Consider the following 12,878-nt stretch of genomic DNA (forward strand, 5'->3'; position numbering starts at 1 on the left):
GAAGAAGTCTCTTGGAGGAGAGACGAAACGTTTCATTAGAGAAGAACCCGTCCAGAAGACCTATACAATTTTTTTCTTTTTTAAAATTTTTACCTGGATTACTGAGATGCATCAGGACACTATGACCTACTGGAGTGCTGGAGATTTCTCGGTCGTTGCAGATGAGGCGGAGCTCAGCAGAATCACTCAGACTCTCAGTCTGAAGCCAAAGACGCACGCCGCCCTTCTCAGAAACCTCCACCTGCCAGCCCGACTTCAGAACGATCACTGCAGATCAACGACAAACAGTTTGGATCACATCAAAACACCTGCGCTGGTGCAGAATATAAAGGAGACTGCGAGACAATCAAATTCACGAGCCCCCCAGTTAGGTGATTAAAGTGAAAAACAAATCAGAAGTGATTATATTATAACAGAGGGACATACGGGGATTTCTGACTTGGCAGCTGAGTTCTTTCAGACGTTCAAGGTCTGTAAAAGAATAAAAAAAGGAAAGCTGAATTAACATTTGGTCAGACTGTTAGGCTGTCAGAACATCAGTGGGCAGAACAAGAAAGCTGACTGAAATCAGGGGAACAGGTGACCTTGTAGAAGTGGCAGCTTGAGAGGAAATCTCATTAATCCCTCAAATAAAACACTGCAGGTCTGTGCTGCTGTCAGTCACACAAATCCAACTAAAAACTTGTTTTTTTTCCTCTCCTTTGTGACTGGTTTTCTAACATTCTGTAAGCCTTCCATGCTGTTTATAAGTACATATTTTACACATTTAGGTTTTACCTTCGGCTGTGAAATCGTAGCTGGATGATGTCTGCGGCGCGTCACTCAGCTCCACCGTGTACAGACCCAGATCCTGCTCAGACGGGTCTGTGAAGGTGAGAACTGACCTGACAGATAATTAAAAAGTGACAGACGTATGAGCCGWGCTTCTTCTTCATCTGTCCACCTCAAGCAAAGGCTGCTTTTCACTGCTGTCAGCAGCCAGACTTTGTGCTGGAAATCCTTCCTTTTATCTAGGTGTTGCTATAAAAATTATCCTGGTGTGAGTTAATTCATGGTATTATTTCCTTCTTTATTTTTTTATGATTTTGTACTCTACCTACTTATACTTCGATCAAAACCTCCAGTTTCATTTATCATTAAAAAAAACCTCTTAGTATTAAATATAAATTTTAACTTTTAATATTTAAAATAGGCTACAAAATGCTTGCTCTATTTTTCACTTCTTATGCTACTATTAATGTTTAGCTACTGATCTGTTATGTTCAGCTTTTAGCTACAATTAAGCTTTTTTTTTTTTTTTTTGCTTCTTCTAAGCCAGGGGTTGCCCAAATATTTCCCTTTTTATTTTTATGATTAAGCCAGCAGCCAGTGTGGTTGCCCATATTCTTTTTTTTTCCAGCGCATGGACGTGAAGAAAATTCAACGTATGCTCGAGCAGCAAAGGCTCATGGGACTTTTCATAATTTAAACTTTGAGTATATAGGTATAAAGTGTGTCAATCTAGATATGGGCTTAAATTCAATCTAAATCTCTCTTGTAGTTACTTGTATTTTATATTTATTCTTAACATAATTACAATCTAGTAACCAGGACAACTGCTGGTGGGCCAAATCAATTGGCATGGTGGGCCAATTTTGGCCCGTGGGCCCCACTTTGGGCACCTATGTTCTAAGCCTTTGGTATTTTTAGCTAGCCTTTTAGCAAGATACTATATAAATACTTAAAGTAGCAAAAGGATAGCTAAATTTCATTTAATTTCATTTATTGTTTATTAGAATGGGAACAAATGTCAAGTATTAACAATACTATACACCAGTGGTTCCCAAACTTTTCAGTTTTTGACCCACAAAATAACTTTCGCAGAGACCTGTGCCCCCAGCTATTTTTGGATGATAAACATTTGTATCAGGTCAACTTAACATGGGCATAGTAACAATATTTTTATACTAAATTTATCCATTTTAAATATACTAACCTCACTCCTTTGTAACAACTAAGGCAAAAACATAATTAATTCCGAAAATCTCTTCAGGACCCCATCTTGATGTTTCGGGACCTCACTTTGGGTCCCGACCCCAACTTTGGGAAACACTGCTTATAGCCAGAGCTAATTCGCAATGTCCATCCCTAGATGTGCTTTTAGCAACATGAAATAAAAGTGTAAAATACAGTTAACAAATAAAAACATCACAATATTAAAACTCACTAATAAACTCATAAAACCAACTTAAACACAAGTCATTAAAAAGTTACAGTTCAGTTATTCATGACTACAAAACTGGTTTTCCTTAAAGAAATGCTTCAGTTCCTACCTAAAATGGTTCCAGTCAGACATCAGTTTTAAATGGGTAGGGAATTGCAAAAGTAAATTCCTCAAGCAGAAAAAGCTCTTTGACCCATTGTAGCTTTTAAAAAAGGGAACTTTACAGCTCCCACTGTTAGCTCCACGAGTTACTGAGCCTGTAGATCTAAAAGGAACCAAAAGCTCACTAAGCACTTGAGGAGCTTGTCCATTTAAACATTCAAAAACAAGTTTTAAGTAAAAAAAACAAAAAAAACAAAGTCTTCAAATTTCATCATGTTATGTTTTTTTAAGAATATGACAATGATGTGCTCTGAAAGGCTTCCTGTCCAAGATCTTAACTGATCTGTTGTAAATCATTCTCAAAGGCTTGATGGGTGCGGCTGCTGCTTGAAACCAAGAAATGTAATAAAATGCTAAGTAAAGCTATAAAACGGATAGATAGACTCAAAAAAGCTGAATGTGTTAGCATGTAATAATTAGGTCTTATAAGCAGTTGTAACATGTATTAGCCTTTAGCTAACCTTTTGCTTATAGGCCTAGGTTTTACTTACTGCATTTAAATAGCCTTTACATTTAGCTTTTAGCTAAACTTTTACTACTTTTAACAAGCCTTTTGATACATGTAGCTTTCAGTTAGCCTTTTGCTATTTTAACTTTTAGCTAATCCTTTACTAATTAAGCCTCGTGGTACATTTAACTATTAGCTATAGCCTTTTTCTGCATTTAATTTTTAGCATTTTGCTCCTTTTAACTTTAACAAACCAGTTTGAGTCTTCTCTAGTTGCTTCAAAAGACTTGTGAGCAGTGGTGGGCAGCACTAATCTAAATATTAGTTGCACTAAACCTAAAGCACTAACTCAACTATTTAGGTCCCCTAATTCTAAAGCACTAATTGCACTGAAAATTTTAGCAAAAGCTAATTTTAAAGCACTAAAGTAACCCAGCTGACATATGGAACATTCTTCAGAGTCAACATAAGACAATATTTACTGTGTGCAAAATATTGTCACTTRGTGCCCTTGGCGGGCCAAATGGGAGTCACCTGCAGGCCACACTTGGCCTGTGGGCCTTGAGTTTGACACGTGACCTTGTAGATAAGTGACACACATATGAACAAAATGTGACAGCTTTCACCCTCAACTAATGTTGATCAATGACATTTAAAAACCTCAGTTAGTGCTTCTAAATTCAGCCCATAAATTTAGCAAGTGCTAATCCACTAATAAATAAAAAAAAATAGCAAAAGCCCTAAAGCACTAATCAGGAAGTTAGTTCCCCTGTTAGTGCTTTAGTGCTTTTGGGAGACTGTGCCCACCACTGCTCGTGAGAGTTAAATTTCATGGAGAAATAACTGGGAAAAAAAGACATATTTGAAAAACAAATCATTTGTTAATTTTTGGTTGGCTTGAAGTTTTTTCCTGTGTTTGTTCCCTTCTGAACAAAAAAGGAAATGAAAGCTATAAAAAAATAACAGACTGGTTAATATGAGGCACAATGAAGGTTGATAGAGAAGTAAACCTTCAGATTCTGCAGCACATGAAGGACCTACCTGTTCTGTTTGGTTTCAGTTTTTATTCTCTCGCCATCAGTGGGTTCCGTGTAATCTTTGCTCCAGAGAAACTTGCTCTCGTCRTTCATCTCAACAGCCTCGTAACCCAAAAATATAAAACCATCATCATCCACACCGATCTCAATGTCTCTGGTTCCTGAGAACAAGAGATATTTATCAAGTCTCATGGATTTCACTCAAACACAAAATTTGTCCAGAATCAAATATGTATAGTTAATTTTATTATTTGACTTTAGAAATCCTTCATCTGGTGTCATTATAATATGTGTATAAACATAATGATATATGTTACAACTGCATATTAAACAAAAATATAAAATCCCAAAATAAAACTTCTCTCTTGACAAAAAAAAAATAAAAAAAAAAAAAGAAACTAACAATAAATCATCTGCTATTTTTTAATCCCCAACTTTTTCATCCAACAGAGTTTGATTTATATCTGTGATATTAGTTCTGTGGCCYGACCTGGTTTGGTCTGAGCTGCGACCGGCTCCGAGGGCAGAGAAGCTGGACCCACTCCTGCATCATTAACAGCCGACACACGGAGACGGTAGGTCTGACCCACCTGAAGACCCGACACCTGGATGCCAGAAGAAGCCCATCAAATATTTACCACTCGCCCAAATAATTCAAYGTATGATTTAAACATTCTGGGCTGCAGACAGACTGAGACAGTTCTGCCGGGTTGCTGTTTTAAAATAATAAAAACCAAACACCTGGTTTATAAACCGTTAAATCTTTGCTCCAGTAAATCAGATAATGAGCTAATACGGAGCTGCTTTGTTGCTTCTCTCACCTTATAATGTGTTTCTGAGATTGGCTTTTTAGTCAGTGCAGTCCAGTTGTCTGACCGATCACCCTGGCTGATCTCCAGCAAATAGCCAGTGACCGGACTCCGACCCTCATACAGCGGAGTCGCCCATACGAGCACCAAGGAGCCGTTTCTTACCTCCCGGAACTCCAGGTCATGAGGGCAACCTGTGGATCAGAAGAGCTGAATAAACTACGGTTTGGACCAGAGTGCGATGTTTGTGTGTTTTACTTTTTTGCATGTGCTTTGCACACCTGTTTCATAAGCTGTTTCTATTTTACGTAGAACAAATTAATATAATTATAATTATAAATAAATGAAATAAGTGAAAATTAGCCTAACAGAACTCCTCCACAAAGAAAATCTGAAAACAAGTCAAAATGAGAAGACTTCCCTTGATCCACCCAGACGACTCCAAGGCAGCACGTGGAAGTCTATCTGTGCAACGATTTTTGGTCACTTTTAAATTATTAATGACACGGAGGGAAACCCATTTGCCAAGATTGATGAGCTGCTCGCCTAAAGTCGCTGATTTTAGTGACACTGTCTCCATTTTCTACATTAATGGAACAAAATGGGGCGGCTGTGGTAGAGTGGTTAGGGGAGTCGACCTGGAACCAGAAGGTCGCCGGCTCGATTCCCGTCCAGTCAACTCAGTCGTTGTGTCCTTGGGCAAGACACCTTACCCGCCTTGCCCACTGATGGTGGTCAGAGGGTCCGGTGGCACCTGTGTATGGCAGGGTCCGCGCGCACGAGGTGCAGGGGGGCCGCTATGATGCAGTGTACTTGGCATCTGAAAATACATTTCCTCAAAGGTATTTTTAATCTGAAAAGAGCTTCACTGAGTGAGAACTARTGTTGAGAGCTCAGCAGACAGATTAAGGTTCACTTTCAGTTTCACCCGAGAGCCTGCAGGAGTCATGCGGGGTGTGTGGGGAGGGGGCGGGGGTCCTCAGCCTTGAGGAAGTTCGACTTAAAGACACACCACAGAGGCGTTTCTAGTCCCCACCTGTCGTTTTGCTCCTCAGCATGGCTTCCTAAAAACGCTGCAGGATTTCTCAAACATRCATGAATGAGTCTAAGCAAGGCTTTGGGCATGTTTTTTTTTATGGGAATATAACATTGTAACATGATATAAAACTCAAAAAAGTTGATTTTACATGATATTGCCCCTAGACTGAAGGCAAATGTCCCACTGACCTTTAAAATACCTTGAGTTTACAACCAATTTTTTTGTGTGTTTAAAAAGGAGAGAATCCTTTGAGTGGTGCCATTCTCTTTTGCCTGAATGATTACTGATTCATATTTAGAGTTAGATTAGTTAACAAATAAACAACTTCCTGGGGTCTGGGGCTGGGCGCTGGGGTGTGTGTGTGCCGGCCTGGCCTGGTGACTGCCTGCTGGGGCTCGGGGCCTCTGGCCCTGTCGGGCTTTGGCCTGGGGTGGGGGGAGGGGGGGGGGCGCCCTGGGGGCCCGCCGGACCTCTGTGCCCTTTCCTGGATCTGCTCTGGTATGGTGGGTGCCGGTGGGGCCCATGAGTTTGTCGTTGCTGGCCCCAGGGGCTGTGTGTGTGGTCGCTGGGGGGGCTCTCCCAGTTCTCCCCTATGGTCTGATCTGGGGGGTGGGTGGGCAGATCTTCCCGTGCGGGTGCCCCTTGGGGCTCTGCGCTCGGGATCCCTCTCGGGTCCTTGGGCTCTGGTCTTCCCTATGTCTGCCTAGTGTCTTGGGGGTTGGGTCTCGGTCCTCCACAGTCACTATTAAATATTCCATTGGAGAAATCTTGTATATACACGCATGTTCACAACTGCTCACAAACAGGTGTTCTGATCCGGGGGGTTCTGACTGGTCACTGAGTGTGTATATATGTCTGTGTGTATATACTGGCAATATTTATGAATGAAGGCATGTATGTATGTACATYYTTATATATGTATGGGTATGTGTATATATTTATATATGCCCTCCATGTATTTATCCATTTATTTTTCAGGTGAGCGGACAGATGTTGGGTGTGTGGTCCTGTGTTTTCTTGGTGTATATTTAATATACTTCTAATCTCTATTTCAATCTTTCYAATTACTTTTCTCTTTGTTTTTCCCTCTTTCTCTATTTTCTCTTTACTTAAAAAAATCACTGATGAAGAAGAAATTAAGAAACTAATATTAAGTTCTTTTTTCTACTGAAGTAATAAAAAAACCACTACAACACAAACAAAACAATTCCTCTGAAAATGACTGAAAAAGCAGGCTCAATCCAGAGAAAATGTGTTTGAAAAAACTTCAGAACATCTGGAGAACTACTGACAGAAACTTTACTTTTATAAAAAAAAATATAAAGAAGATAACTTTTGCAGGGCACAAACATTTCCCCGTTATTCAGTTTCATTAGTGGGGGAAAATTTTTAATTTTCATTAATGTTTTTATGGTTCTCTTACAGTGGGTTTGAGCTAAAATATCAAAACATTTCCATCATGTCAAAGTTTCTGTTTTAGCATAATTAATCATTTTATTTCCAGATTCATGTTCATGTTCTGAATGTCTCATTGATTTCAGTGATTATAGTGTATAAACCAGATAACATATCTAAAGGACATTAAACCTACAGCCTTGTAATAATGCAATGTTGATGTAACATTGTTTTTCTTTGTAATCTCCCACAAGCAGCAGTGATATTAAAGCACAAATCATACATAAATAACACATTAAAAAAGACACAAGCTAATTTTAGTCTGCGATTTTAGAGTCCAATACTGCTTCTTTATTATTCACTTAACCGCTGACCTCAGCCATTACTGCGCACTTTAATGGCACAGTAAGCAAATAGCTTATTATTAAGCTGAGACTTCATACTGGCCTGTTTGTTTTGCTGTGAAATGACTACATACACTTTTAATAGKGCAGTTTAAATAAAAGTAAAATGGCAGCAAGTGGAAATGGGTCCTCCAGTTGATGGATGGTGTTTATTTCTATCTCACCTCCTTCGCAGCAGCCGGGGTCGATAAACAGATCGTAGAAATTGCAGCCAGGAACGTATTGACGGAGTCTCAAACTCCCAAAGCCCTGAAGTGAATGCATCACTTGGAAAAGACTGATTATAAGAGTTAAACTCCACCGCTACTTACGAATGTGCTTCTGCGTTTGCCATCACTTCTTCATGTTTGAATTTTTGTTGCAGAATGATGTGTGTGAAAATGTTTGTGTGCAAAAAATTGGAAATTTTTTATGGTTTTAGTGTGAATAAAGTTTAAAAAATGGATTTAGAAGTCAGCTGGGCTGCAGCTCATGTAGAAACATGAAACTTAGTGAAAAATGGTGAGTTAAGCATAGACTGGTCATTATTAACTTAACATATCAAAATATAGAAGAAAATAAACTTTTCAACATAGTAGTTTGTRTGTCCTAAAACAAGAGGGGATTTAAAGTGTCTGGAACATCCAATTTTTGTAAGAAATATGAATGCATTTTTGGAAAGATAACACTGATAACATGTTTCATGCTGCCGAGATGAACACTTGTTGAAATATTTGCATGTGAATAAACAGGAAGTGATGTCAAAGGGGAATGTCTGCTTTTAAACACAGCGTTGCTACAACAGCTGACAATGAAGACTGTAGAGAAGAATCTGATGTTTTTTTAAATATTATTTTGAGTCACTATTAGAGAGAAATGAAGAAGAGTCAGAGTTCAAATATTTTTATTCCGATAAACAAAGATCATAGACTTCTTTTTTTCGAAGAGTTCCCCTTTGATGTCACTTCCTGTTTCACTTTGGCTGAGGCAAGTTCAAAGAAAAATATTACAAAATGGGTAAAATCATGTGTATTGTGTCAAGTTTTTTTTAAAGATGTTTTCTTTGACTTTTTGTATWTGTCACAGGTACTTTAAAGTAGAGATATAACCAGGGATGTTATTTTGTAATAATTTATCATTAAGTAAAATGCTTGGGGAAATAATCATTACCTGGTTCAGGCATTGTCCACTTTTCACACAGAAAAGTTTCACTGGCATTCGAGGGTTTCCCCACACCGGCCATGTTGGCAGCAAAGACACGAAACTGGTAGAAACATCCGCTTGTCAGGTTGGACACCTGCAGATACAGAGTGGACATCAACATAAAACGGCTGCAGGCTAAAATATTTTACACAGAAAATGACTCAAGTTTTGTCAATCCATTAAGAGGTTCTTTTTTCTTATGTTACTGAACATTACTGGGCAGGATGTCTCTCCCAATACCCTATTTGTCATGTTTGGTGTGTGGCCTGCTTCAGTTTGCTCTTTTGCCTGCTAAAACAAACTTAATAGCATTCACAACCTRTTGGCTAGGAAGCTGCTAAACTGAAAATCTGCAGCTCCACCTACACTTCCAAGCTGGATCAGAAAGGTTCATTTATTAATGCTGTTTGTCTTCTTAGATGTAGGGACCATAGGGCAGGAGCATTTATTTGACGTTTAAAAGGGGCAATATCATGTAAAATAAACTTTTTTGAGTTTTATATCATGTTATAATGTTATACTCTCATAAAAATATGCCCAAAACCTTGCTTTGACTCATTCATTCATGTTTGAGAAATCCCGCAGTGTTTTTAGGAAGCCATGCTGAGGAGCAAAACAACAGGTGGGGACTAGAAACGCCCCTGGGACGTGTCTTTAAGTCGAGCTTCCTCATCACGGAGCACACCTCCCCACCCTCCACCCCACACACCCCACCCATGACTCCTGCAGGCTCTCGGCAGTAACAGAGCAAAGTGAAAGTGAAACTTAACTGTCTGCTGCTCTCAACACTACTGCTCACTCAGTGAAGCTCTTTTCAAATTCAAAATACCTTTGAGGAAATTTATTTTCAGATGSCAAGTAAACAGCATCATACCCCGAAGGTGGTTCTTAAAGAGACAGAGGCCATTTTCAAGGCGTTTAGAAGAGGAAGTGATGAGAAGATAAGTTTATTTTCTATTTAAACATAAAAAAGCATCTTAATAACAACTAAAGGTGACATAGATACTTTATTATGGTATAGTATTTAAATGAGAAACACATAATATTGCCCCTTTAAAAATGGGAGAATTCAATAAAAAAAGAGTGGGAGGAAAAGTATGCCTCGCCAAAACCAAACTGATGATAAACAGTGAAATAAATGTTGTATGAAAGAAAAAGCCAGAGCGTTTTGTATTAGAGCAAAGTGGAGTAAAGTTTGTGTGTACATAGATTAGAACAGTGGTTCCCAAACTTTTTATCTTCTGACCCACAAAATGTCCATGGCAAAAACTTGTGACCCCAAATATTACTGGTCTGAGTACATGAACTTAGTTAATAACCATAAAAACACAGGCTGTTTGACAATCTAAACAGCTTGTACACAAATATAAATACTTATTTATACTTATTTTGTGTTTTTGTAATAATTATAGGGAAAATATTACATCAGCAATTATTTTATTACCCTTTAAATTGATTTCTGGAGATTATCCAAGGTGCTTCATGACCCATAATTGRGTCCCAAGCCCAACTTTGGGAACCAAARTGCADTGGTTCCCAAACTTTTCAGCTTTTGACCCACAAAATAACAGTAGCAGAGACCTGTGCCCCCAACTATTTTTGGATGATAAACATTTGTATCAGGTCAACTAAACACAGGCAATAACAATATTTTTTTTACTACATTTATCCATTTTAAATACACTAACCTCACTCCTTTGTAACAACTAAAGCAAAAATGTAATTAATTCAGAAAATCTTTTCAGGACTCCACCTTGATGTTTCGGGACCCCACTTTGGGTCCCGACCCCAACTTTGGGAAACACTGGATTAGAATGTGCCTGAACTGATAGTGAATTTTCAAAAACGTTTAGGATTTTAAAATAAAAACCTACATACACAGAAATACTTTACAAGTCCTGAAAGATGTGGTTTTATCTACAGTTTAAACATTTCTTTAAACAGCTTCAATCAAAATGACATCATTCTTTACTATGAAACGTCGCAGCAGGAGGAAAACTTCCCGACCCGTAAAGTTCCACTCCTCCTGATTCACAAAGAATTTTTTTTTGAGGTATTAGCTCAGCTGCTGCTGCAAACATTTTTCTGAGCCCCCGGGACATTTTTCGCTTCAGGAAGAGAAGGGAATCGGGCCTATTGATCCGTTCATCGATCCTCCCATTCACAGCCACTTAGGCTCGGAGGCCCTTATCGCCTCCGTAAACAGAAAGCAGATCTCTGCTGCCTCCGTCTATCTCCGGGCAACTAATTGACCGAACTGGAGGGAGCTTTTTCATAATACCAACAATCGCTATCTGAACGCTGCTGTTCCGTGCTGACCGCCTCCTTGATGAGCTGTAAACCCTTTTCTACAAGAATACATTGAAAACCGAACAAGCTTCTTCTCAGACTCATGCAGAGTCCACCACAATGGAAAAGTTTCCTCTAAAACTAAACTTTCTTCCACTAGATGGCAATCAGACTGCATTTCATTATCTGAACAATCGTCTAATTTTTCACCAGCTTTTGTTGGGAGGAACGACAGAAAGTGACTGTACTTTAACACTCACACTGCTTTTCTGTATAAATAGTCTATTTCTCTGCTTCACGCTGCTTTTAAAAGCTAAAAACGATCAAGCATGAGTAGCAGAGTTCTTTTTTTATTATTTAAACGATATCTAGACTAATTTTCTGATCCACTGAGTTGAATATTGGACAGATAAATCTATCTGAGACAGAGCGCAGCCTCATCCAACTACAACAAAAACTGATAACCATATGTTGCTGCATTAATAACAGTTGAGCTCACATTTTTCTGCAGAATTGCTGCTTTTGCTCTTTTTTTGCACACATTAAAAAAAGACATTTGAATAAAGTTTTATCACACTTTGTCTTGGATTAAAGCCTGTGTGCTCCTTTAAATTGAGAAATAGATCTAGATCAGTTTTGTTCCAATAAAGCAGGATTAGTAATGTTCCTTCCTGACATTTGCAGTGAAGAAGCTTTTCGGACCTAAATCTTCTAAATAGCTCCGATCCAGAGACGAAAAGCGATCCAGAGTAAAAAAAAAACACAGCAGCGCAATCAATGTTCCAATGACTCTAATTTGCTTCCAGGAGGCCAGAATCTTGATTAAAATAACAGCTCAGGCTGGAAATAGAGCCTGGGTATTTTTTTTTTTTTTGTTTGTTTTCTTTTGAAAGAAATGATGTTGTTGAAATTTCCCACTTTCTCAACAGGGGGCGCTGCATGCTCAGTAGGTTCGGGCCAGGAAAACAAGACCTCCAGTCCTCCAGACTCTGCTCTCCACCGCAAGTAGGATTAATGCTGACGTACAGCTCCTCACTCATTTTTATTCTAATTGACTTTGTCCTTGTTCCCCCCCCACCCCGGAGACATAAACAAGCAATCGCACAAAGCACATTTGCAAAATATCTAATTATGGAGCACTTGTAATCTCGGTAAGATAGGTTAAAGATTTTACTTTCCTCTGGATCTCCATGGACACTGCTTGTTGCTTAGTGACACAGCCTGGGTGAATGAGTGAGTGTTGCCTGTTAATGCCAACGTCAAAACAGATGCTAAACTAACTTTATGAACAGCTGTGAGTAAAACAACTTACCACCTATTGGAGTCAACCCCATTCAAAATGGCTGCCTCAGAATCATTTTAGCAAACATAAAACTAGCTCGGTCTCAATCAGCTTTACAGAGTTTAAGCTCAAATTGAATGTGGTCATAGCTGAGAGTCGTCTTTTACCCAGATCACATTAGATCTTTGTGTGCAGCTGGAGATGTGGATTCTTATATAAATGAGTACAACACAGGTTTTTTTAAGCATTTTAAGGAAAAGGAACCTTGAAAAAGTTAAAACGTGTTACATTTTCTTATGGGACCTGCTGATCTGCCACAAAATGGTGATGGGACTTCATGACAATGGTCTCTGTGAGGCCTGTGGCATTGAATTAGAGACCTCTTTGCACTACTTAGACCACTGCCTGGCTCTGAACAGTCAAAGGAAAAGAAATCTGGACCTTTTTATGGATCCCTAGAAGCTCAGAACACTGGGTGTTTCTAACCTTGTTTCCTTCATCTGAGGGACGCGAAGGTTTGATTAAAACTCAATGGGCCTCATGCAAGAACCGTTAGTATGCACAGATTTGTTCTTAAATTGTGCGTACGAGTGATTTAGGAGAATTTGTGGCATTCACCAATGTTTTC

General features: G+C 38.9%; 1 protein-coding gene across 1 annotated transcript in view; it reads right to left on the reverse strand.

Moving 5' to 3' along the window:
- The window catches only part of myom3 (myomesin 3), a gene marked incomplete in the record, with an annotated part of 80,254 nt that overhangs the window by 11,369 nt on the left and 56,007 nt on the right, over positions 1-12,878 (reverse strand). The window contains 7 exon segments of the mRNA XM_014016339.1: positions 131-267; positions 427-471; positions 778-884; positions 3,855-4,011; positions 4,341-4,455; positions 4,672-4,853; positions 8,647-8,773. Coding sequence (XP_013871793.1) covers positions 131-267; positions 427-471; positions 778-884; positions 3,855-4,011; positions 4,341-4,455; positions 4,672-4,853; positions 8,647-8,773 — 870 coding nt within the window.

Source organism: Austrofundulus limnaeus, unplaced genomic scaffold, assembly GCF_001266775.1.
Source record: "Austrofundulus limnaeus strain Quisiro unplaced genomic scaffold, Austrofundulus_limnaeus-1.0 Scaffold143, whole genome shotgun sequence".
Lineage (NCBI taxonomy): Eukaryota > Metazoa > Chordata > Actinopteri > Cyprinodontiformes > Rivulidae > Austrofundulus > Austrofundulus limnaeus.